This window comes from Carlito syrichta, unplaced genomic scaffold, assembly GCF_000164805.1.
Source record: "Carlito syrichta isolate Samal-C Ts95f unplaced genomic scaffold, Tarsius_syrichta-2.0.1 Scaffold313872, whole genome shotgun sequence".
In the NCBI taxonomy this organism is placed as follows: Eukaryota; Metazoa; Chordata; class Mammalia; order Primates; family Tarsiidae; genus Carlito; species Carlito syrichta.
In genome coordinates, this window is record NW_007257968.1 from 204,013 (window position 1) to 228,610 (window position 24,598).

General features: G+C 49.8%; 1 protein-coding gene across 1 annotated transcript in view; it reads left to right on the top strand.

Annotated features, from left to right (window-relative positions):
* The window catches only part of ACAN (aggrecan), a 72,515-nt gene that overhangs the window by 22,850 nt on the left and 25,067 nt on the right, over positions 1–24,598 (top strand). The window contains exons 2-10 of the mRNA XM_008070609.2: positions 7,754–7,830; positions 11,038–11,421; positions 12,348–12,522; positions 14,297–14,424; positions 15,887–16,180; positions 17,936–18,340; positions 20,108–20,282; positions 20,583–20,710; positions 22,515–22,808. Coding sequence (XP_008068800.1) covers positions 7,761–7,830; positions 11,038–11,421; positions 12,348–12,522; positions 14,297–14,424; positions 15,887–16,180; positions 17,936–18,340; positions 20,108–20,282; positions 20,583–20,710; positions 22,515–22,808 — 2,053 coding nt within the window. The 5' untranslated portion in view covers positions 7,754–7,760. The remainder of the gene's footprint in view (positions 1–7,753; positions 7,831–11,037; positions 11,422–12,347; positions 12,523–14,296; positions 14,425–15,886; positions 16,181–17,935; positions 18,341–20,107; positions 20,283–20,582; positions 20,711–22,514; positions 22,809–24,598) is intronic.

Sequence of the window (24,598 nt, forward strand, 5' to 3'; positions counted from 1 at the left end):
TGAGGTCTCGCTGCCCAGGCGGGTCTCGAACCCGTGGGCTCAGGCAATCCACTCACCTGATTACAGGCTGAGCCGCCGAGCCCGGCTTGCACAGCTTTGAAGATGATCTTGTCCATGAGTCAGTCACCAAAGAAGAGGCACTGCTGGGAGATTAGGCTGCTGATAAGTGACAGTGGTCCTTGCCTTTCGAATCCATCCTCCAGTATTTAAATCAGGGACCCAGCCACTTGCAAATCTTACTGGTTTACCAGTCTACCAAATTCTAGTCATCCAACAAGATTTTCTTTGTTGTTCCAGGCACTATATGAGTTAACACAGAGGGTTTTTTGTTTTGTTTTTTGAATTTAAGGCTTGATTTCCTTTTCTTTTTTAAATTTATTTTATTTTAAAGATGTAGGGTACAATTCAGGATTAGGTATACAAGTGATCATAGTACAGGTAAAGTTTGGGCCTCCATTTGGTCCCCACTTTGCCTGGTTTGAGATCAAGTACACTTATTAATGTGATATACCCCCACCCTTCCCCGGCAGTTTCCAGCTACTGCCTATCCCTTTCTTATAGTATTATGGTAAATGCTCAGGGTCCGCTTATAAGTGAGAGCATGTGGTATTCAGTTCTTTGTTTCTGTGATAAATCACTGTGTATTATAGACTCTCCTCAAGGAGGTCACAGTTTGTGTAGTGAGGCAAAGTTAGCAAACATAAAACAATAGGAGAAAAATCAGCTGCTAACGTGAATGTAGAAGCAGTCATATCTGGGGGAGGCACAGCCCACTACGGCTCCCTGGAGGAGTCGGAAGGCTGCAGCGAAGGGGGCGGGGAGGAGGGAAATGCATTTAGGTATCCAATACACAGCTGCAGAGTCTGCACTGACGTTGGGCTTGGGCTTGGGCGGAGCACATGACATGGAGATGAACACGGCCCTGCCCTGCCCTTGGGCTGGTAAACTGGCCTTGGTTTCACAGCCCACTTCAGCATCCCCAGGGACACATGCAGGATGGCACAATGAATGGAGAATGAGACTTTGTTGGGTGGGAAAAGAGTAGCTCCCGTTATCCTTCCCCCAGCCTTTTTCCTTATTTACTATTATAATCGTGCATCACTTAACAGGGATATGTTCTGAGAAACGCGTCATCAAGCGATGTTGTCATTGTGCAAACATCACGTGGTGAACTTATGCAAACCTAGATGGTCTAGTCTACAACACACCAAGGCTATATGGGATAGCCTGTTGCTCTTAAGTCACAACCCTGTGCAGCATGTTACTATACTGACTACTGTAGGCAGTTGTAATACAATGATAAGAATTTGTGTATCTAAATATAGAAAAGGAACAGTAAAAGATTTAAAATTAGATGCCTGTCTAGGGCACTTACCATGAATGGAGCCTGGAGGACTGGAAGTTTCCCCAGATGAGTCAGTGAGTGAGTGGTGAGTGTGAAAGCCTAGAACATTACGGTACACTACTATAGACTTTATAAACACAGCATACTTAGACTATATTACGTTTACTTTTAAAATGAAATCATCCTGCTATGATGCTGTAACAGCTACAGTGTCACCAGGCAATAGGCATTTTTCAGCTCTATTAGAGTCTAATGGGACCATCGTCATATATACAGTCCATTGTTGACCGACATGTCGTTATGTGGTACATGGTGGTAGTTATTTACAGTAATGTCCTGGCAAATCAACTCTCAAGAGGGAAAAAAGAAAAAGAAAAAAGAGCTCTCACCTTGTTTGTAGTGTCTGCTGATTTCTGTGGTGTAAATACTCCCATCACAACAAATTTCAAGCTGCCCATGTGATGTCAATGAACAGGATGGTGGAAAGAGATGTTCTAACACAACGCTGGTTCTTCTTGGATCCCTGAGAAGGAAGGACCCTGATTGTTAATCCTCTGGGCTGCATGTGGACTGTGGCCCCCGAAAGTCACACGCCACACTGAAGTGCTATCACTAGTCATTGCAGCCATGCACATCGTAAGCGAGCAGTGTATCTCTAGCTGAGACCTACTGAACTTAAAGCGGAAGTGGTCTACCTCACTGGGCTGAGCACCACCTCAGCACGCAACACATGTGAGCCTCTGGCCCCACCCCTCCCTGCCAGAGGCCTAGGGCTGAAAAGGTGACTTCTAAGATGTGTGACCATTTTATTCATTCATTCTGCATACATTTCCTAACTGCTCTCTTACAATACTGGATGCCAGGGAGACAGTGAAGAACAAGACAGACACAGTTACTACCTTTTGAAGGTCGCTAACCATGGGAATTATGAGGATCAGGCCCCCTATCACTGGCTTCTGGTTTTGGTTCCATCTCCAACCTATCATATTGCCATGGGCAACTCAACCTTCTTGGGCCTCAATTTTTTCATCTTAGAATGAAGAAGTTGGACTTGATGTTCACAAAGGTCTATTCCAGCTCTGACCTTCTATGGCTCCAGGGAGGAAAGAAAAGTCTGAAAGTCTCATGAGGAAGGATTGGTTGAAGGGACCAGGGATGTCTCAATGGAGGAACAGCAGGCAGGAGAACAGATTGGATACCTGAAGATCTGTCATGCATTCAGTAAAAGAGGAGCGGGCATGTTTTGTGTGGCCAGTGATGGCGGGACTCATGGGGTGGAAATTATAATAGAGGTGGGCCATTCTGACTCCACCTCTATACATATGTATATATAATAGACACACGCACACATCTATATAATAGAGATGAGGTCTTGCTATATTGCCTAGGCTGATCTCGAACTCCTGATCTCAGCCTCCCAAAGTGCTAGGATTAGCGGCATAAGCCACCATGCCTGGCCTCTGACTCCACCTTGAAGGATCTTGAAACAATTAGAGCTGCTCAGTCATAGGAATGGGTCACTCTGTGAAGGAATGAGCACCTGCCATTTAATCAGAGGCTGAAGACCACCTACCAAGGCCACATAGACAGGACCCCTGGCAGGGAGGTCATGATTGTAAAGCACCATGAGCATCATTTCTGAAGGAGCAACAACAGCAAAAAGTCATTTGGTTCATTGTGGTATATGGAAAAGGCAAATAGGATGCAAAAAGATTACAAAAAACACAGGTAGATGCCCGAGGAAAAAGACTAGAAGGAAAACTATCAAAACACTAATAATGGTTGGCTTAGGATTGGGGATGATGGTAATTTTTTTCCTGCTTTTCCCTCTTTGCCAAATGTTTGGTAGTGTAGTAATGTTGTTTTTGAAATGAAAGCAGTTTTGTTATTTATAAAAAGTCATCTAGTCCAGCCCTCACCCCAGCACAGGTAGCCTCCCTATAACGACTAAACTCTCCTCTAATCCCCAAATTCTGAGAGACTCCCTGAGGCCTGACGATCAGGGAGGTAGGAGTATTGATGGATGCCTGCTGAGTGTCCAGCTCCATGCTGGGTGCAAAGCCAGAGACACTGTACCTGGCCTGGGGGAGGGAAGGTGGCTGTCACCCTGTCTCACTCCATCTTTGAAATAGCCATGGGGCGGGTCCTATATGACTAAGCAGTAGGTGGCCAGCCAGGACTGGGATCCAGGTCTGAGAGCCTCCACTGTACATGGTGCTGGAAGAGGAATCCTTGGCCAGGGAACAACCAAGGGATGGAGTCTAGCTGGAGGTGAAGGGTTTTCCTGTCTCCAGCTGCAGAACACACGTGTGCACACACACACAACCTCAACTCAGGTTCACAGAACTTTACTTACCCCTGTCAAATCTCCTAATAATTCCCTACGAGAAAACCGATTCCTGAAGGATCAACCCAACACACATGGCTCTCACCCATCTTCCCTAGCATCTACTTCCTACTCCTCAGACTCCTCTTTCTACTTCGTTTCAGGCTCCTCTGCCCTCTTCCTCTGCCCCAGCCATGCAGTCCCCCTTGTCACCACCTAATTTTGATCCCCATGGAGAAAGGCCTCCCTGTAGACAGAGCTGTGCTAGGACTTGGGCTGGCAAAATCGGTCTCCTCACATAAAAGACTCAGTGAGTCCTGGAGACACTTGGAAGCCAGACAGAATGGAATTTCTCCCTATTTTCTTTACGGCTGAGAAAACACACACAAACACAAGAGCATATTTATTGCGATATTTCTATCCCAAAGTTTGTCTTTTAAAAAAGATGAAGAAATAAAATTAGTTTCTCTGCTCACTCCACCCCATCCCTATCCTCACCCCCTCTTTCATTCCTTCTCATTTCCTGGTCTAGGCCAGGGAGAAAAACAGAGCCGTCCAAGCCCACAGAGAACTCCTGCATCCCCGGACAATGTCCAGTTTGTTCAGAGAGTGAGGCAAGAAACACAGCTCCGAAAACATACACAAAACTTCCCAATGAAGGGTGTTCTGAGAGAAGAACAGCAGGCCTTGTGTCTGAAAATGAATCCCTGAGGCTCTGGGAAGAGAGGGGCCCACAGGTCCAGGCCCCTCCACAGCATGGAGAGGACACCTTACCCTCTAACCTCTGGGGAACTATTTCCCAGTCACACAGGGCTTGAACCAGAGCTTCACACCTCAGCGGCCTCTCACTACGCCAGACCTGGAGCCCGAGACCTTTTTTTTAAAGGCAACATCTAAGTAGAAAAATCCCTAAGGAGAAACAAGGACTTGCTTCTCAGAACTTTGGGATTTTCCAGACTTCCTCCAGGGTGAGGGCGACGTGGCTCACGCATTCATCCCTATGCCCTCAGTGGCACTCACACAGACAGCCCTTTCATTTCTTGGGTGAACAGTATATGTGGCATGAGTGAAGCTTAGGTGGTAGAAAGATGCCACACTCAAACAGGCAGGAAAGGGTCACCCAACATCCTGGGCCTGCGCTGCCCATGCCCACACCCCAGATGGTTTCCGATAGGAACACCAGTGCCCCCAGCCTGTACCCCTCCTGGGCCCAGGGGCTCTTGGGGTGCTCCCTCAACCCAAAATTCAATTAGCCTCAGCCGATGGTGACTGAGCCAAGAGCGACACCTGCTGGGCCATCAGACTCTGACAGAGCTGAGGTTGGAGAAGCCCAAGGGCACTGCCTCAGCCTCTGACAGCGCCACCTTTTCTTTAGTTCCAGGTCCTCCATCTCTCCAAGGGCTTCCCTCTTTGTGATGCAAACACCCCTCAGGCTGGGTGCTGTGGCTCATGTCTGTCGTTTCAGCACTTTGGGAGGCCATGGCAGAAGGATCTTGAGCCCAGGAGTTGGAGATCAGCCTGGGCAACATAGGAGGACCCGTCTCTACCAAAAAATAAAAAATAAAAAATCAGCCAGGCCTGCATGGGGGCATGTGCTTGTAGTCCCAGCTACTTGGGAGATTGAGGTGAGAGGATTACCTGAGCCCAGGAGGTTGAGGCTACAATGAACCGTGATCATGTCACTGTACTGCAGCCTGGGCAATCCTAAAAAAAAAAAAGCAAAACCAAAAACACCTCTTAAACCAAAAGTCAGTGCTCACTGACTAGAAGGAAGGTAAGGTAGGTGCCCATGCAGGTTCACAACTGGGGGAACATCACTAGGCATGTGTCATGGAGTGCAAGTCCCAGGAGGTGCCCTAGACACACCATATAGGCCAGCAGTGCTGTCTTGGCTTCACCTTAGACTTCTGGGAAGCTTTAAAAGGTCCTGAGGTCAAGACTGAAGGGCAGATGGTTTCAATGTGCAGCTGAGGTAGAGCACCACTGCTCTGGGTGATCTCCTATAAATTCAGTTGGGACCCGCGCCTTTGGGAGGCCGAGGTGAGTGGATTGCCTGAGCCCACGGGTTCGAGACCCGCCTGAGCAGCGAGACCTCATCTCTGCAATAAATCAAAAAATCAGCCGGGCGTGGTAGCACATGCCTGTAATTCCGGCTACTCAGAAGGCTGAGGCGGAAGGATCGCCGGAGCCCAGCAGGTCGAGGCTGCGGTGGCCGGGAGCGGCCACTGCACTCCAGTCTGGGCGACCAAGTGAGACTCCAACTCAAAAACAAAAACAAACAAACAAAAAAAAACAAATACATTCAGTTGGGACTTCTTGAGTCTACCTGTGCTGGAGTCGGGGGCCCAACTGGAGTCAGGGTCCCAACTATGCAGGGGATGCCCTTTATGTGGTGGTGGTCACAGATTTGTGACAAACTTATCGTGACAGCTTTCCAGCAGATGACAATAAGAAAGTCATGTTTTTCTAATTCACATGAACTCATCGTTTGAGCCAGCTGAAGGCTACAGGGATCCTAGGCCCCACTTTTTTCCTAAATTACTCATCTGTTCATCTCACAGCCTCCTCAAGAACTCTCTAGGTGGCTTTCCACCATCTTTCCGTGCCACCATCGAAGTGCACATGAATGTCCTGGCTGATGCTCTCAAGAGCATCAACAATGCCAAATAGAGACTCAGACACCAGGTTCTTATCAGATCATGCTCCAAAGTCATTGTCTGAGTTCTAACTATGAGGACGAAGTATGGTTACACTGGCAAATCTGAAATCATTGATCACAAAGCAGGAAAAATTGTTGTAAACCTCACAGACAGGTTAAACAAGTGTGGCTTGATCAACCCCACATTTGATGTACAACTCAAAGATCTAGAAAAATGGCAGAATAAACTGCTCCCATCCCACCAATCTGGTTTCATTGTACTGACAGCCTCAGCTGGCATCATGGACCACAGAGAAGCAAGATGGAAACACACAGGAGGGAAAATATTGGGATTCTTTTCCTAGGGATGCAAAATGCTTCAATAGAGGAAAAAAAAAAAGAACTCTCTCTAGGTGATGGGAATTCCCTCCCTGACTTGAACCAGGACCCTGAATCTTGCCTGAAACCTTGATGCATAGTCCATTCTAAAACACACAAGATCCCTGGATTTAAAGTTGATGGCGGGCCTAGCTTTTATTAGCAAGGTTTGGGTAACTCAACTTTTCTCGGGGCCTGGAGGATTGTATTAGTCAAGATTCTCTCAGAAACAGACCAACAGGAGATATAAACACACAAACACACACACACACACACACACACACACACACACACACACGTGTATATATGAGAGACAGAAAGAGATTCCTTATTAGGAATTGGCTCATGCAATTAGAGGGACTGGCAAGTTCCGAGATCTTCAGGATGAATTGGTAAACTGGATACCCAAGAGAGCTAGTGCTGTAGTTCTAGTCCAAGTTTGAAGTCTTGAGGCCCAGGAGAATCGATGGGGTCATTTCAGTTTGAAGGCTGATAGACTTGAGACCCAGAAAGAGCTGGTGTTTCAGTTCAAGTCCAAAAGAAGGAAAAAGCAATGTCCTAGTTCAAAGGCCATGAGGCAGGAAGAATTCCAAGGGGGGATCAGCCTTTTGTTCTATTCTGGCTTTCATCTGATTGGATAAGGCCCACCCACATTAGGGAGGGCAATCCATTTTACTCAGTCTACCGATTCAAATGTTGATCTCACCCAGAAACCCACTCATAGACACACCCAGACCATTTCTGACCAAATATCTGGGCACCCTGTGGCCCAGTCAAGTTGACACATAAAATTAGCCATCATAGGAGTTCGTTAGGATGAGCCTTCACTGGCTGAAAGGTGGAAGTTGAGTTTTATCAGCCTGATGCCTGGAATTAAACTGAGAAATCTGGGAAGGTTTTATGAGGAAAGGATTCTTGGGAAAAATGTCTCACAAACCACATGCAGCCTTCTTATCTGGATGTGATTTGAGATCCTTGAGTATAGAGTTATTGCCTTGTGTTGAATGTCACTTGACCCTCCTTGACCTCACCATGCCCAATAATGCCTCTGCCTCCCTTCTTCCAGGTGAACTATGACCACTTTACTCTTGGTTTTTGTGACTCTGAGGGTCATCGCTGCAGCCTTCTCAGTAGAAGTTTCAGGTGAGGAAATTCTCATGCATGGCTCATTTATTCAATAGACCTGAGTACTGTGTTCTGAATACTGGGTACTGAACCTGGTGCTGCTAGTCCCATGGATATAATTTCCCCTTTCCTGGCCTTTTTTCTGCCTCTCCCTTATGGGTGCAAGCATAACTACAGTGGGAGAGCACCCATGTGCAGGCACACACACACATCCAGGAGCCTGGCTCAGATAACACTGCTCCTGGCTGCCCTCAAGCCCAGACAGCTGGCAGGGAGAGCTCCCAGCAGTGTTCTCCTTCCCAGAATCCTTCTCTCCATGGATCTCACCTAGGACTGCATAGTGAGCTTGGACTAAGGGCAGAACATAGTCCAACAAATGGAGAGATTAGCTGCCCTGGGAGGATAGGATGGGGCAACAAAGAAGAGAAGGTAGTCTGAGAGATGCCCCCATGAATCGATAGGTCTTTGGCTTTTTGGCAAACTACCTTCAGGAAGTCCCCAGCCTGGTCTCAGGCATACAGCAGGCAAGAGGTATATGAGAGGGGACCCAAAAAAGGTGGAATTACTTTTTGGAGAGTGGGCCCCTTGTAGTACAGGTTCTCTCACTAGGTAAGTGTTCTGGGAACCCATTGGCATTAGAGTACCAGTTAGTGTTGTGAGAAGCTGCACTCAGCTTCAGTGAATTTTTTTTGGAGATTCTTTGAACTCATTTGCCCATTTCATGATGGGTCATTTATAAGCACACCTGTCTACACTGTGCTTAGTGTTCCGCAGTTTTTTGAGAGGGGAGTTTTTTTGAGTTGGCGTCTCACTTTAGTCTCCCAGGCTGGAGTGCAGTGGCACGCTCAACGGCCACCACAGCCTCGACCTGCTGGGTTCAGGCTGTCTTTCCACCTCAACCTTCCAAGTAGCTAGAACTATAGGCACATGCCACCACACCCAGCTAAGTTTTTGATTTATTGTAGAGATGAGGCCTCACCAAGTTGCCCGGGTTGATCTTGAACCCGTGGGCTCAGGCAATCCTCTCATCTTGGCCTCCCAAGTGCTGGGATTATAGGTATGAGGCACTGCGCCTGGCATGTTCAGCAGTTTTTGACCAAAAATGTCATGACTCCCATCCCCCACCCTCCATATTCACCTGACCTCGCCCTGGGCAATTTTTTTTTTGTTTCTCTGGATGAGACAAAGTTCTTAAAAGGAAATATTTTGCCAATATGGAAGAGGTGAAACAAAAAACAGCAGGAGCACTAAAAGGCATCCAAATTGACAAGTTCAAAAACTGTTTTGAGCAGTGGGAAAAGCATCTCAATAGGTGGATTGCATCAAATGGAGAGTATTTTGAAGCTGATTGAAGTGTAAACATGTATGATTAAAAACACAATTTTTTATAAGTAAATTTTGGAGTTTTTTGGGTCCCCCTTGCAGTTCTGCTAGACAAGCCCTGAACCAAGTAAACAAACCTTCCACTGACCTTGAGGTGCTTGACTCCAAAGTCAAGGTTATCTCCCTTAGACCCAGGCAAGAGAGAACCCTGCTCTGACCTCCTCTAGCCTCAATTCTCCCCAAAAGAGGAGTCTGTAGCACCCATGGGCCATGTCCACCCAGATCTGCACTCCTCCTTTCGAAGACACTCTGGGTACCCAAGATGCCCAACAATCCCTGTCCAAGTGGGCCCAAGCCACGTTGAGGGACTGCATGGGTCCATCCTCCTACGAGGATACCACACCCCTAAGTGGAAGGCACCCCTGGGTCCTAGGGAAGGGTTAGGGAGTGGCCGTTTGAATGGGGTTTGGGCAGAGCTGGGATGTGTGGGCTGAAATAAGCACAGTGTGTGCGGGAGACCCCCTCACAGTGGGAGCCAGTGGGGGGAATTAGGGGTCCTGCTCCCCCTCTTCCCCACAGCCACCACATCCAAATGTAGAAATCCAAGAATTCTACATTGAAATCTGACTTTGTGGTACATTTTGAGAGGTATAATTTTCTAGTAGGAAGACAGAACCTATTGTGTTTAACCATCTATGGCCTGATTGATAACGTTTGCATGTGGCATATGGGCCTTCGTTTGTACTGTTTCAGTGACTCAGATATCCAGGCCCTGGCTGTACCTGGGGTGGTAACTAGGGTTGTGTGAAGGCTTTATACACTGCCAAGTTGAGTACCACATTCCCTACTGGATCTCTCCTGAGAGCCACCCCTGCTAGCCAAGCCATGTCTGAGGGTGCGAGGGCCACACATTGAAAGGAAGATGCCTGTGGAAGGGGCTGGGGGACTGTCCTGGACTTCAGAAGATCAAGGCTGGATTCCAGACAGTCCTGGCTCCTCTTTCCCTGTTCTGTTATGTACCTTCCACCCACAAATATCTGAAACATTTTTATTTCAACCTGTAGGCTCTCCTGACAGAAAGGGTTTCATACATTTATGATTCACCATGAAAGATGCTATTTGGGGGAGGAGGCACTGTTTCTTTTCCATTCCAAGCAGATCTTTCTCTTCTAACAGGATTGGGTAAACATACTGCACCTTCCCTAGCAATCTGCTCCTCTCTTGCCTGGGTCTAAGGGAGATAACTTCGACTGAGTTTTTCGGTGTCGAGTCCTATTCCATCCCCTACCCCTCATCTGACTCTTTGCAAACTAAGATGTCTGATCTTCTCTGCTACCTCTCCACCTGGGGTCCCTCAACCCCCGAACAGCAGAAGAGAATGACTTGTCCCCCTGCAAGGTTAGTCTAGAGCCCAAAGCACACCTCTCCAAATGGCACATATTTTGGAAGTTTTGTGTGCTCACTTTAATGTTGTGTAGATTATTCTTATACCTCATAATATTTTTTTTCTACCCCTAAATAATTTCTCCCAAAATCTTTGAGCTAATCTGTCACCTCAAGAAGATGAGACCTATTTATCTCATGGTTTGGCATCCCCCGGGGCACCCCAGTTTGAGAAACAGAGTGTTTCCTCCGCCCTCCTCTCGAACCCTTTTCTGACTCCATAGTTTCTGTCTTGAGGCACAGAGGCCAGAGGTCTTGAGGAATGCCACCCTGGGAGGAGTGTTGCAAGGTTTCCTGGGAATCCCCATATAACACAAGAGTGTCCCCATCATAGACACAGACACACTTGCTGGCTTTTAGTCTCTCGGAAGAGGGCATTTCCAGAAGGATGGACGGGGAGGCTGGGGGGTTCTCTCTGGGCACTAACATGTCTGTCTCCACCCCACCCCTTCCACACAGACCATGACAACTCGCTAAGTGTGAGCATCCCCCAGCCGTCCCCACTGAGGGTCCTCCTGGGGGCCTCCCTCACCATCCCCTGCTACTTCATCGACCCCATGCACCCTGTGACCACCGCCCCCTCCACCGCCCCCCTCACCCCGAGAATCAAGTGGAGCCGCCTCTCCAAGGAGAAGGAAGTGGTCCTGCTGGTGGCCACCGAAGGACGCGTGCGGGTCAACAGCGCCTACCAAGACAAGGTCTCGCTGCCCAACTACCCGGCGATCCCCAGCGACGCCACCTTGGAAATCCAGAGCCTGCGCTTCAATGACTCTGGGGTCTATCGCTGCGAGGTGATGCATGGCATCGAGGACAGCGAGGCCACCCTCGAGGTCGTGGTGAAAGGTAAGAGCCTCCCGCTGGGACGCTGCTTCATCCGCAGAAAGAGCCGGAAGGGTCTCCTCACCAGTGCGTGCACAGACAGGCTGGCTTTCAAGCTGCTCCTCCAGGCACCTGTTTGCATTTTAGTCAAGTTCCATCACTTCAGTGGCTTCTTCTGTAACATGGAGCTGGTAATATTATTCTCTCTGAACTTCTGGGAGAATTAAATACTATCTGGCCACGGTCATGGATAAATGACAGTGAGTTCTTCACAACAATCCTGTGATTCTGTGGGCCTTGTGATCAACCTTACAGACAAGCACAAGCTGGGGTTAAGTCTTGCCTGAGGTTACCCTAGAAGTGAGTCCGAACAGTCTCCTGACACTTCTGCCAGGTGCCTTTTCCCTTCCTCTCGTTCTCAGTTTCAAAAGCCAAAGAAAGGGCTGGAGACTCTCTGGTCTCCTCTCTCTCTACAGTCCAAGGAGAACGGTTGGTTTCTTGTTTACCTTTGGGACTTTGGTCTGCACCCTATATTTCCCAGAGCTAGGTGGGAGACACCGTCAAAGACGGTCCACTCCTAGGTGCCCCGTAAACAGAGCTCCTACTAGAATGCCCCTGGGCTGAGGCTGCAGGTGACACTGAGTGTCTCTTTCCCTAAAGAAATATGAGGTCCTGGAGTGACAAGAAAAAATTATAAGGAGACAGATTTCAGTTCAAATCAAAGAACTTTCCAATTATTGAAATTATCCTAAGTCTTCAAAAAGGAATGCCTTGGGAGGAAGTGAGTTCCCCATTACAGGGTGTTCCAGTGAACTCAGCAAATATACAGGGGGAGTCGGGCATCAGCCTGGACCAGACAGTTCTAAGGTCCCTTTGACAATTGCCACAATCCTGTGGGGGCCTCAACGATTGGAGACTGTGCCTGATGCCCGTGTGCACATGTCTTGCAGGTATCGTGTTCCATTACAGAGCCATCTCCACACGCTACACCCTCGACTTCGACAGGGCACAGCGGGCCTGCCTGCAGAACAGCGCCATCATCGCCACACCCGAGCAGCTGCAGGCCGCCTATGAGGATGGCTTCCACCAGTGTGACGCGGGCTGGCTGGCCGACCAGACCGTCAGGTGAGCCCTAGCCACCTGCAGAGTGGACATCAGGGCTGGGAGGCCAAGGGTCAGAGGCCACAGGGCAGTGGGCCAGGTGATGGGGTGGAATGTTGACCAGCACCGAGCTGGTGTCAGCGTGACACCATGGCCTGCCCAGGTTAGGCGTCAAGGCCATGCTGTGCTCAACAAGGCGTTCAATGACCCGACACAAATCCCTGTTATTTGCTCTGGCAACGGAGTATGTGGTTCCTAGCAGCCTTACTCTACACGGCATTATTTTTCCTACCCATTTTTCTTCTTTACTACAATTTTCTCAGTTACTGGGTTTTGTTTCTGCTTTTGTTTTTTAACTTTAGTGTTTTCTATATTTTTGTAAACCACCTTACAACCTTTTAGTTTTGAATAAGGAAAGACATAAATTAAGCTTCTTGGTATAGCCCCAGTGTAGCCGCTGGGAAATATCAGAGCAGATAGAGCCCTGACTTTAAGGAATCCCAGCACATGGTGCATGAGCCTGTGGAGACAAGATGAGACAGCTCATTTCAGGTGGACTGTAGCTCCAGCAGCAATGGCCAGAACCACAAAGCCTCAGGAAGAAAACAAAGGGAAGCCAGGCTTGGTGGCTCAGCCTGTAATCCCGTGCTTTGGGAGGCCGAGGTGAGTGGATTGCCTAAGCCTGCGGGTTCGAGACCCACCTGGGCAACTTGGCAAGACCTCATCTCTACAATAAATCAAAAATGAGCCGGGCATGGTAGCGCGCGCCTGTCATTCCAGCTACTTGGAAGGCTGAGGCGGAAGGATCACCGGAGCCCAGCAAGTCGAGGCTGCGGTGGCCGGGAGCGGCCACTGCACTCCAGTCTGGGCGACAAAGTGAGACTCCAACTCAAAAAAAAAAAACAAAGAAAACAAAGGGAAATGTCAATGCAGTCATAGGGTGGGCAAAAGATCTTAGGACACAAAAGCCACTAACTATTAAAGCAACAAGATGAGACAACAGTCTAACATGGTTTAAGAACCCACATCTTGTCATCAGAAAGAGTTGGACTCAAATTCCAGCTCTAACCCTTGGAAGCTGTGTGACCTTGGACAAATTATTTAACATCTCTGAGCCCCAGTTTCTTCAAGTGTAAAATAGATTCATTATAGCACTTGGCTCATTAGGTTAATGCTAAAAAACCATAGGCCATGGGCCACGTCCAACCACCCCTTGTTTCTGTAAATAAAGTTTTATTGAACATAGCCACACCCATTTGTTTATATACTGTCTGTGGTTGCTTCATGCTACAGTGGCAGTTGAGTGGTCATCACAGAGACCCTATGGCCTACAAAACCTAAACTATTTATGGTCTGGCCTTTTCTTTTTTCTTTTCTGCTTTCTTTTTTTTTTTTTTAGAGACAGGATCTTGTTGCCCAGGCTGGCATGCAGTGGCACCATCATAGCTCACTGCAGCCTCAAACTCTTGGGTTCAAGCAATGCTCCCACCTCAGCCTCCCAAAGCGCCGGGATTACAGGTGTGAGCCACCACGCCCAGCCTATCTGACCTTTTATAGAAAAGATTTATGGGACCCTGATAGAGTGCACTTGGTACCACCAAATATTCAGTAGAGGGGGCTGCGTTTAATCGTGAATAACTATAAAAACAGAGAGACAGTTCACAGATTCAGAGCAGACATTGTAAAATGCAACGTGAAGCCTCTGTTTTTTCCTATGAAGGAAGAGGATTTCAGGGCATAGGCCGTGATCTTCCCTCTGTTCGCTGAATGTCACACCTCTGCTTTGGGTTCCTGGCAGGTACCCCATCCACACGCCCCGGGAAGGCTGCTATGGAGACAAGGATGAGTTTCCTGGCGTGAGGACATATGGCATCCGAGACACCAATGAGACCTATGATGTGTACTGCTTCGCCGAAGAGATGGAGGGTGAGGCCACCCCGCCCACCAGGTGGCACCTGGCTCCCTTCCCAAGGGCCCCTCCCCCTCCCAGTCCCCACTGACACTCAGGATCACACAGGCCTTCTCTGTGCAGGGTGCCAGCTCAGGGCCTGACACACTCAATCTTCCTCTGTCGTGAAGGGGCGGGGAGGGGACTACACCCTTCATTCTCCACTTTGGAAAGGGCCCCCACATCTGCAAACTGCCTGGTGGCATCACTGGGCCCAAGGCCTCATGTCACAAGGGGTCTCTCACCTCAGACGGCCCCTCCCACCCAGGACCCTCACAACTCTGGGCACCCTGTCCCCTGTCCCAAGGTTCACTGCACCAGCAAATCGCACCCTCAAAAGGGACCCCAGGGCTGTCCAGGGTGGGCCCATCAGAAACATGGTTCCCACGAGTGCTGGCTGCCCAGCCACCCTCTCTCTGCGTCCCTGTTACCAGGACCCAGCCCTGTCCCAGGCCTGCCCAAGGGGCTAGTTCTGAAGAGCGTCAGGGGCTGCGGGGGGGAATCCAGGACCTTTTCTCTGTTTCATAAAGGGCACCAATATTGGCGACAGAATTGCCTAGGCACATGAGTGACACCCTTCCCACCATCTGGACCCAGTTATCCCTTCAGACATCCCTACTCTGCCACCCCCCCACCACACCCCTCAGCCACAAGGTCCAGCACCTCCATGCTGGGGAGATAAGCCCACCAACCGACACATTCTGAGACCAGGGCAGGCCCCAACTCTCCCATCACTATAGCTCCCTGCCTCACTCTCACCCCAGGGACCAAACTCCTCTACTAGATGCCAAGTATTTGTGTTCCCACGTTTGGCTAACCAAAGACAAACAGAACAGCCACTGAGTAGGGGCAGCCACTGCTACCTCCCTACAGTGCTGCCAGCCCCACCTGGGCCCTTGGCACAACCTTGTTAGGTTTTTGGAAATATTTTTTAAGACTCACTGGCCCCAAATTATGCTTTTATGGACTCTACAGGGCCTAGAGACCCCAGTTTGAGAACCCCTGCTCCAGGGGGTCAAAGTCTGATGCCCGCTTTTCCCATGAGAATTTAAATTTTGTCAATACTGCTTAAGCCCTGGGAGAGACCCTAGCGGTGAGAAGTTACACAGCCAACGCCGCAAAGATGCTTGTGGGCGAAAGAATGTGCCTCCCGGCTCTCACACTTGCTCTATCCTTTGCCCAATCATTTGAGCTGCTGCCTTCTTGGTCCCCCGGCTTTAGGAAATTGATGCCGTCCTGCCCAAAAGCCCAGAAAAGAAAAAAAGATGGAACATAGGCAATGAAGGGCAAATTCAGAGATACAGACACATGAGACCAGGGCTGAGGAAGTCAGAGGCCAAACTCCAACTCCCGAGACCTCGCGGAAGGGCGTGGATCTCTGGGGGCACGGGGCAGGGAGGGAGAGGGAGACCCTCACCCTGCCGGCTGTGTCCTTCACAGGCGAGGTCTTTTATGCCACGTCTCCGGAGAAGTTCACCTTCCAGGAGGCCGCCAACGAGTGCCGGCGGCTGGGCGCCCGGCTGGCCACCACGGGCCAGCTCTACCTGGCCTGGCAGGGCGGCATGGACGTGTGCAGCGCCGGCTGGCTGGCCGACCGCAGCGTGCGCTACCCCATCTCCAAGGCCCGGCCCAACTGCGGGGGCAACCTCCTGGGCGTGAGGACCGTCTACCTGCACGCCAACCAGACGGGCTACCCCGACCCCTCCTCCCGCTACGACGCCATCTGCTACACAGGTGGGGCAGGGGCTGGAGGCGGGAGGGGAGGGGTCGCGCCACTGAAATGGGGGCCCAGGGGAAAAGAAGATCTTGGAAAGGAAGGGTTGGTTTTTGCCCCTTGAAAGGGCCGCTGGGTAACCGAACCCCAGGTTTTCAGCGCTGTCTCTCCTCCCCACCCCCACCCCCATTTTCACTGGTTCGTAGGAAGCGCTAAGGGAGAGACGCTGCAGCCTGCAGGGCACTCAGCCCTGTCTCATCGGACCAGCACAGAAGAGGGTTAACAGCATGAGCTTTTGAGTCTGTGCTTTCTCAGGTCTGAATCGCAGCTCCGCCACCTACTATTGTGCTCTGAGCCTCGGTTTCCTCATCTGTCTAGCGTGCAGATGCTGGTACCGCCTGGAAGACGGCCGGCGCCTGATATGAACCCATACGACCACAGGAGGGCGCTGTTGTCCGCCCTTTTAAATTGAACGCACTTTTAAAAACGGAGTCAGCGTGCCGTTGAAAAGACTAGTGGTAGCAGGACGCGGTGCTCATGTCTAGAATCCCAGCACTTTGGGCGGCAGAGGCGGGAGGTTTGCTCTAGTCCAGGGGTTCGAGACCAATCTGGGCAACATAGCAAGTTGGTGTGGGGGTGCTGGCCTACAGTCTCAGCTACTTGGGAGGCTGAGGTGGAAGAATAGCCTGAGCCCTGGAAGGTGAGGCTGCAGTGAGTGCAAACAGATGAGGGAAAAAAAAAAAAAAAGAGAGAACACAACAAAAAGAGTAGTGGAAAGTCTGGCAGAAACTTTATTTTGAAAAATAAGACTAAACTCTTTAAATAAGTTTTTTGTCTTATATCTAACACAATTTGGGTTATAATTATAGTTGTGTTAATTCTTCGAGGAAAAAAAATCAATGAATAACATAAATGAAGAGCTGTCAAATTTTTATGACAGTTTTTGTTTTTTTATAACACAAGGACGGCCCATTTCATGTTTCATTTTCACAGCCTGACCTTACAGGACAGGAAGAGAGTTATTTATTTTTACAAAAATAATGAAAATGTCTCCCCAAAGCCTCTCTTAACCTTTTGACCGTCTAACTACCTTTTTGGAAGTAGTTTCACTCTCGCAAGACCTTCCTTTGTCCGCGGCTATGAGGCAGGCGGTTCTCCCAAGTCACCTTCATCCATTTCATGAACCACATCTCCTGCAAGGTTGTACGACTTCTCTTTATAACTCATTTACCAGGTCCCATTGGATAGTTACAACTATCAGGCGTCCAGCAAGATGCTCATGAGATGGGGGAAGTGGTGGCAGGCGTTGAGCAGGAGGGGATGTTGGGGTGGAAACTTTATAAGTAGTCAACTTGCCAGTCAGGTGTGGTGGCTCACGCCGGTAATCCTAGCCCTTTGAGACGCTGAGGCAGGAGGACTGCTTGTGCCAAGGAGTTCAAGACAAGTCTGGGCAACACAGCGAGACCTCATCTCAAAATATATATAAAATTTTATGTTTTTATTATAAAAGCAGTCAGCTTTTTTTTTGCTTTTTTTTGCCCACTGGTAACTCACATTCTTTTGCAATCTTGAAGCTTTGGGGGCTCCTCTAATGAATAACCCGGTAACCAAGAACCCCTGCAATGTGCCCACCAAGCACCTGTCACACAGCCGTTGTCCTCCGGCCCCAGCAGGGAAGGAGAGGGTCTGATGCTCACCTCCAGCCCATTCCCCACCCCCATCAGGCCAGCAGTCCCAGGCTGAGCAGCTAAAGCTTGTCTTTGCCCCTGCCCCAGGTGAAGACTTTGTGGACATCCCGGAAAACTTCTTCGGGGTAGGGGGTGAGGAGGACATCGCCATCCAGACGGTGACCTGGCCTGACGTGGAGCTGCCACTGCCCCGAAACATCACGGAGGGTGAAGCCCGAGGCAATGTCATCCTCACCGTAAAGCCCATCTTCGACGTACCCTCCACTTCCCTGGAGCCCGAGGAGCCCTTCACGTTTGCCCCTGATGGAGAGGCCGCCACCTTCCCTGAGGCCGAGAACGGGACTGGAGAGGCCACCAGCACCTGGGGCCTTCCTGAGGAATCCACACCTGGCCTGGGTCCTGCCACGGCCTTTACCAGCGAGGACCTGGTGGTGCAGGTGACCGCTGTCCCTGGGGCAGCTGAGGTCCCTGGGCAGCCACGCTTGCCAGGGGGTGAGTACCTGCCCCTCAGGGGATGCATCGGAGACAGGTAGAGAGAACTGACCTATGGGTGAGGGATCATCCCTGGCTGTACCCTCAACTTAACCCGCCCCTGTGACAAGCCTCTCTCCTCTCAGACCCTGCTCTCCTCATCTGTGAAACAAAGAGGACTGGACAAACCAGTCATTTTCACACTCTTTTGCCACGAAGGAGTTTCTTCAGATGAAGTAGTATGTAAAAGCCAGTGTATATACCAAGGCAAAGGTGCCACGTGGATCTCAGTGGAATGGAGAACAGGAACTCCTTCTGCTCAGGGCTCCTCCTTACCCCATCAGTCATTCCCACAAAATAGAATCACCAGGAAACCACTGCAGCAGGTGACCCCGAGTTCTCTCACTGCTCTGACCTTCCAGAACAAGGGTCGGTAAACTGACCCGTGGGCCAAGTTTAGCTGTACCTGTATGGTCCGGGAGCTAAGAATGGTTTTTACATTCTTAAATAGTTGAGGGTAACAAGTCAAGGAAAAATAATATCCTGTGACACATGACTATTACGTAAAATTCAAACAAGTAAAGTTTGATTGGAACAAAGCCATCCCCATTTGTGGACATGTTGTCTATGGCAAACTTAGGACAACCATAGCAGAGCTGAGTTCAGCTGGCCCTTGGTATCCGGGGGGGGTCTGCATCCTCAGATTCAATCAATCATGGATGGAAGATAGCCAAAAGAAAAAAATACAACAAAAGACAATACAGACTTAAAAACAAGGCAGTATAACAACTATTTGCATAGTATTTACGTTGTATTAAGTATTATAAGGAATCTAGAGAAGATTAAAAGTAGCTAGGAGAGACCAGGCATGGTGGCTCACACCTGGACTCCTAGCATTTGGGGAGGCTGAGGCGGGAGGATTACTTGAGACCAGGAGTTCGAGACCAGCCTAGGCAACCATAGTGAGACATCCATCTTTAAAAAAAAAAAATAGAAAAATTAGCTGGGCATGGTGGTGTGCTCCTGTAGTCCCAGCTTCTCAGGAGTCTGAAGCAAGACGGGGGCAGTGGGAGGGAGGCTTGAGGAGAACACCCGGCTCGCCCTTCACCTGACGGTCTGGTCCTGTAGCCAGTCGGTGCCACACTGCTCGTAGCCTGCTTCGTAGGCGGCCTGGAGCCCAGGAAGTCAAGGCTGTGTTGAGCCATGATTGTGCTACTGCATTCCAGTCTGGGTGACAGAATGAAGCCCTGTCCTAAAAAAAAAGTAGCTGGGAGGATGTACATAAATTATATGCAAATACTACACCGGGACTTGAGCATCCAAGCATTTTGGTATCCGAGCGGGTCCTGATTACCGAAGGACAACAAGTTGTAACAGAAACCATATAGTTTACAAAACCCAAAATATTTGCTACCTGGCAAATATTCCAGAAAACGCTTCTAACCCTGTTCTAGGATGATGGCAGTCCTGGTGCTTGATAAATGACTGGGGGCGTTACACAGCATACAGCCCAGATTCTCCCCAAACTCAAGTCCTTGAACAAGAAGGACATTCTGGTGTGGTCTCCACAAAGGCCTTGGTGGTGTCCGCTCCTCAGGGGAGGAAGAGATGACCACCCACCATCATACTCACAAAGCCACCCAGAGGATTCTGACCTCGGCTCAGATAGATCCAATATGCCAGACAGAAGGAGCTGGGTCCCCTCCATGCCCATGGAGCCTTGAGAACCGGGCACCATGGGCCCCGGACCTGACTCTCCCTCCTTCTCACCCTCTCCTCCTCACACAGGGGTCGTGTTCCACTACCGCCCGGGATCTGCCCGCTACGCGCTGACCTTCGACGAGGCGCAACAGGCCTGCCTGCACACCGGGGCGGTCATGGCCTCGCCTGAGCAGCTCCAGGCCGCCTACGAAGCGGGCTACGAGCAGTGTGACGCTGGCTGGCTGCAGGACCAGACCGTCAGGTGAAGGGCGAGCCGGGTGTCCTCCTCAAGCCCCCCTCACCGTCCCCCTCCAGCTTGACCCAGTGCCCTTCCATGCAGCAGTGCTATTCTGAAGCCAGGGATCCCCCAGGGACTCCTAGACCCTGCCCTCAGCTGCTGAGGGAATTCACTGCATGAGGGACTACTTTGGCTTGAATCTCATCAGACAACCGAAGACACGCTGGCCCAAGGCTCTGAGTAGTCTCCATCTTCATCCTGGGGCCCTGCATCCTCCAGCCTCCAGAACAGGTCCTTATCTTGCCCTCCCATCCTCCTCTGCAGATACCCCATCGTAAGCCCACGGACCCCATGTGTGGGTGACAAGGACAGCAGCCCGGGGGTCAGGACCTACGGCGTGCGCCCATCATCAGAGACCTATGATGTCTACTGCTATGTGGACAGACTTGAGGGTATGGGCTACATTCTCATTTTTCGGGCCCTAGATGGGTAGGGGGACACAAGGAAGAGGGAGAATTACCACCCTCCAACCCATTCCCACCTAGCTTTCCAAGTGGAAAAAGCATCCTGTTTACAAAAGAAGGCCCAGCCAGGTGTTACAGCTCACACTTGTAATCCCAGCAGTTTGGGAGGCCAAGGCGGGAGGATTGCTTGGACCCGGGAGTCCAAGACCAGCCTGGGCAACATAGTGAGACCTCATCTCTACAAAAAGTAGAAAAATTAGCTAGTCATGGTGACAGGTTTCTATAGTCCCAGCTACTCAGGAGGAGGCTGAAGTGAGAGGATCATATGAGTCCAGAAGGTCAAGACTGTGGTGACTGAGCCACTGCTCTCCAGCCTGGGCAACAGAGTGAGACCTCAAAAAAAAAAAAGAAGGTCCATCCAGCCCTCTCTCTCAGATGAAGCCCCTCTCTCCCTCCTAGGCAGTTCATGTGGTTCCCTCAGCACTGCCGGTGAGCAGATGCCTTAACAAAGCAATGAGTTCTGTGGGTAAATAAGTCAACTTATTATAAGTAAATGTTGCTGGGTGTGGTGGCTCATGCCTGTAATCCCAGCACTTTGGGAGGCAGAGGCAAGACGATTGCCTGAACCCAGGGGTTTGAGACCAGCCTGGACAACTCGGTGAGACCTCGTCTTTACTTTAAGTCAAAAAATTAGCCGGGCATGGTGGCATACGCCTGTGGTTCCAGTTACTTGTAAGGATGAGGCGGAAGGCTCATCTGAGCCCAGCAGGTAGAGGATGTGGGGGCCATGAGTGTGCCACTGCACTCCAGCCCAGGCGACAGAGTGAGACTCTAAATAAATAAATAAATAAATGTTATATACTCTATCTGCCTCTTGGAGAGTCCCAATACCTGTGAACAAATCAAAGGCTCTAAGAAGTCCTGCAGGAAAAAAAAAGAAGGAAAAGAGAACAAACCTCTTTAACGCTATTTAACCAACAATGCGCAAGCATTGCCAAAGCTTATTTAATCACAGATCTTTATTTTGATTGATTGATTGATTTTACTCTGAATGAAAATTACCAAATTCCTATTCCACTGATCCCAAGTTAGGAAAGGCTGGTGTTCTGGGAAGATTTCAGCTTCCCACTCACTTGTTTTGGGACCCTGGCCAAGTCATTTAACCTTTCTAGGGCTCAGTTTCCTCATCTAAAAAATGGGGCTGATTTATACCCACATCAGAGGCGTTTTCGAGTATTAAATGAGAAACACATGAAAAGTACCTGGCCCAGGTAGGTGTCCGATAAACGTGAGCTTCTTTCCCCCAAGCTGGATAGGCACCTCAGTGTATGTGGGCAGGTCCACAGCTGTCACAGTAGTCACGGTGCTAAGTGCCAGGGGTAACCTGGAGAGTGGAGGGTGCCAAGGCCACCCGCCTGTCTTGGCCACAGGAGCAGATGCCTCCGTGATAAATCAGAAAGGAGGGAAAATTGTTTCCCTGTGAATGGCCAGCTCATCCTAGCTCCTATGTAAACAGTGCATTTTTTACCACTGGGTCCCGGGTCCCAGGAAGCCCCAGTCCAGAGCAAACAAGAGCACTTAGTCATCTGTTTCCCCTGACCCAGATCTAAGGGGGAGTGGTCGAAGAAGGAGCCCGACTGAGATAGGGGGCTGGGCTTAACCCAGTGTGCTCCAGGGCGAGTGTGGAAGCCTGGCGAGGAGAGGTGGGGGCAGGGGAGCTCTGCCCCTGTGTGAGCAAGAGTGCTCTGGCCATGGGCATGGAGGGTCACCCCACCCCCTCCTCTGCCCCCAGGGGAGGTGTTCTTCGCCACACGCCCCGAGCAGTTCACCTTCCAGGAAGCACTGCAGTTCTGTGAATCCCAGAACGCCACGCTGGCCTCCACGGGCCAGCTCTACGCCGCCTGGAGCCGCGGCCTGGACAAGTGCTACGCCGGCTGGCTGGCCGACGGCAGCCTCCGCTACCCCATCGTCGCCCCGCGGCCCTCCTGTGGCGGGGACAAGCCAGGCGTGAGAACCGTCTACCTCTACCCCAATCAGACCGGCCTCCTGGACCCGCTGTCCCGGCACCACGCATTCTGCTTCCGAGGTAGGCAGCCGGCCCTCTCCTCCAGGGCTCCGCCCCCTGCTGGGGCGCACCCCTCCTGGCCCCGCCCACTACCCTTTCCCGAGCAAGCCTGAAAAAGTCAGACCCTCTGGGGAAGGGGCAGCTCTGGATTGAGCATGACCTTAGGCTTTGACCCCAAGGCAAGGTCATCCTTCCAAAGTTCTCCAGAGACAAGAAGTAAGAATTTGAACTCTAAAATCAATCAGACCTGACTGTGAATTATGACTCTCTGAATAGCTGTGTGAAAATGGGAATATAAAGTTTCCTACTTCGAAGAGACTTACTATAAGGATTAGCAGGGATTGTGTATGTGATGCATTTTGAATAGTGCCTGGGACATAGCAAATGCTCAGTAAATGTTAGATTTATTATATATATGTGTGTATATATGTATATACACACACACACATAGTATAATACTTAGCTTTACCTTATACCTATACCTTGTCAAACTCTCTACTAGTAAATATTTTTGTCATGAGGTTAGTCAAATTATTTTATTCTTCCTCACTAAGCACCAGTAATTCATGTTTTTAATTGACACATGCAATGGACGCGCTGCCAGGTCAACCATGTTTCCCACTTAGACTTCTGAGCGTGACATCTTCAAGCATTGCATTGGGTGTGGCCAGGGCGTGGCCAAGGTATTGCTGGCTTCTGATTGGATGAGTGCTTGCAGGGTTTTTGAAATGTCTGGGTGCTCTTACTAGAATGTAGATTGTGGTAACAGCTTGTACCATATTTTAGGTATTATACATCAAAACTGAGTATCTGTGCAACTGCCCGTGAATCTATAACTGTTTTCAAATAAAATTAAGGAAAAAATACTCAAATGTCCCTAAGTTTCCCAGACTTCAGGGTCACTTTTTAAAACCCAATTCAAAGCTCAGCCAGGTCTCCCTAGCCAGCCTCAACAAAGTCAATCCCCTTCCAGAGGATTTGGTGAAGCTCTTGTCCCAGTGCCCCACTCCCTGCTTTGAGCAGCAGAAGCCAAACCAATTAGCCTCCCAGCAAATTCCCAGCCACGCATCCCAACATTCACTCAGTCCTAACTCTCGATGAATTCAGCCTTGTATATTATCCTGCAAAGAAGTGTGGCTTTCCTCCTTCCCAAGCCCACTGCTGGGTTTTTTTCCCAAACCAGAACAGTTACCCTCAGTCAAGGAATCCTGCCTAACCCCCCTCCAAATGCCAGGATGGCTTCTTGGAATTTAAATAGTATCCTCTTGTTTTTGGTCCCAACACACTTGGAACATAATCTCTGTTCCCAAGAAAGTTAGCATCGTTCAGTAGTTGAGAGCATGGAGTCTGAAACCAAATGGTTGAATTCAAAGATTAGATCTACTACTTATAAGCCACTGACCTTGGGCAAATTATGTAACTCTGTGCCTCAGTGTCCCCATCTGCACAGTGGAATAATAATATTAATATCATAAAAACGTTATGAGATAAAATGATTTTATATACATAAGGCTTTTAAAGCAATGTCTGGCATGTGTAAGAGTCTTCAGGAGAGATGTCCCAGACTATCCTGAATCAAACTGCTGATGGTGTGTACATACAGATGTTGTATAGTTGATGCAAGTGACTCTTATTAATTAAGAAGGCAAGAGACATCTCTGTGAACGGGGAGGTGAGGTGGGAGTGGCCCGGCAAGGCTCTCGCACAGGTCTGACCCATCTCAGAGTCTCCTTTCTCCTCTCAAGAACCGCCAGCCGCCGGGCTCGGTGGCTCAGCCTGTAATCCCGCGCCTTTGGGAGGCTGAGGTGAGT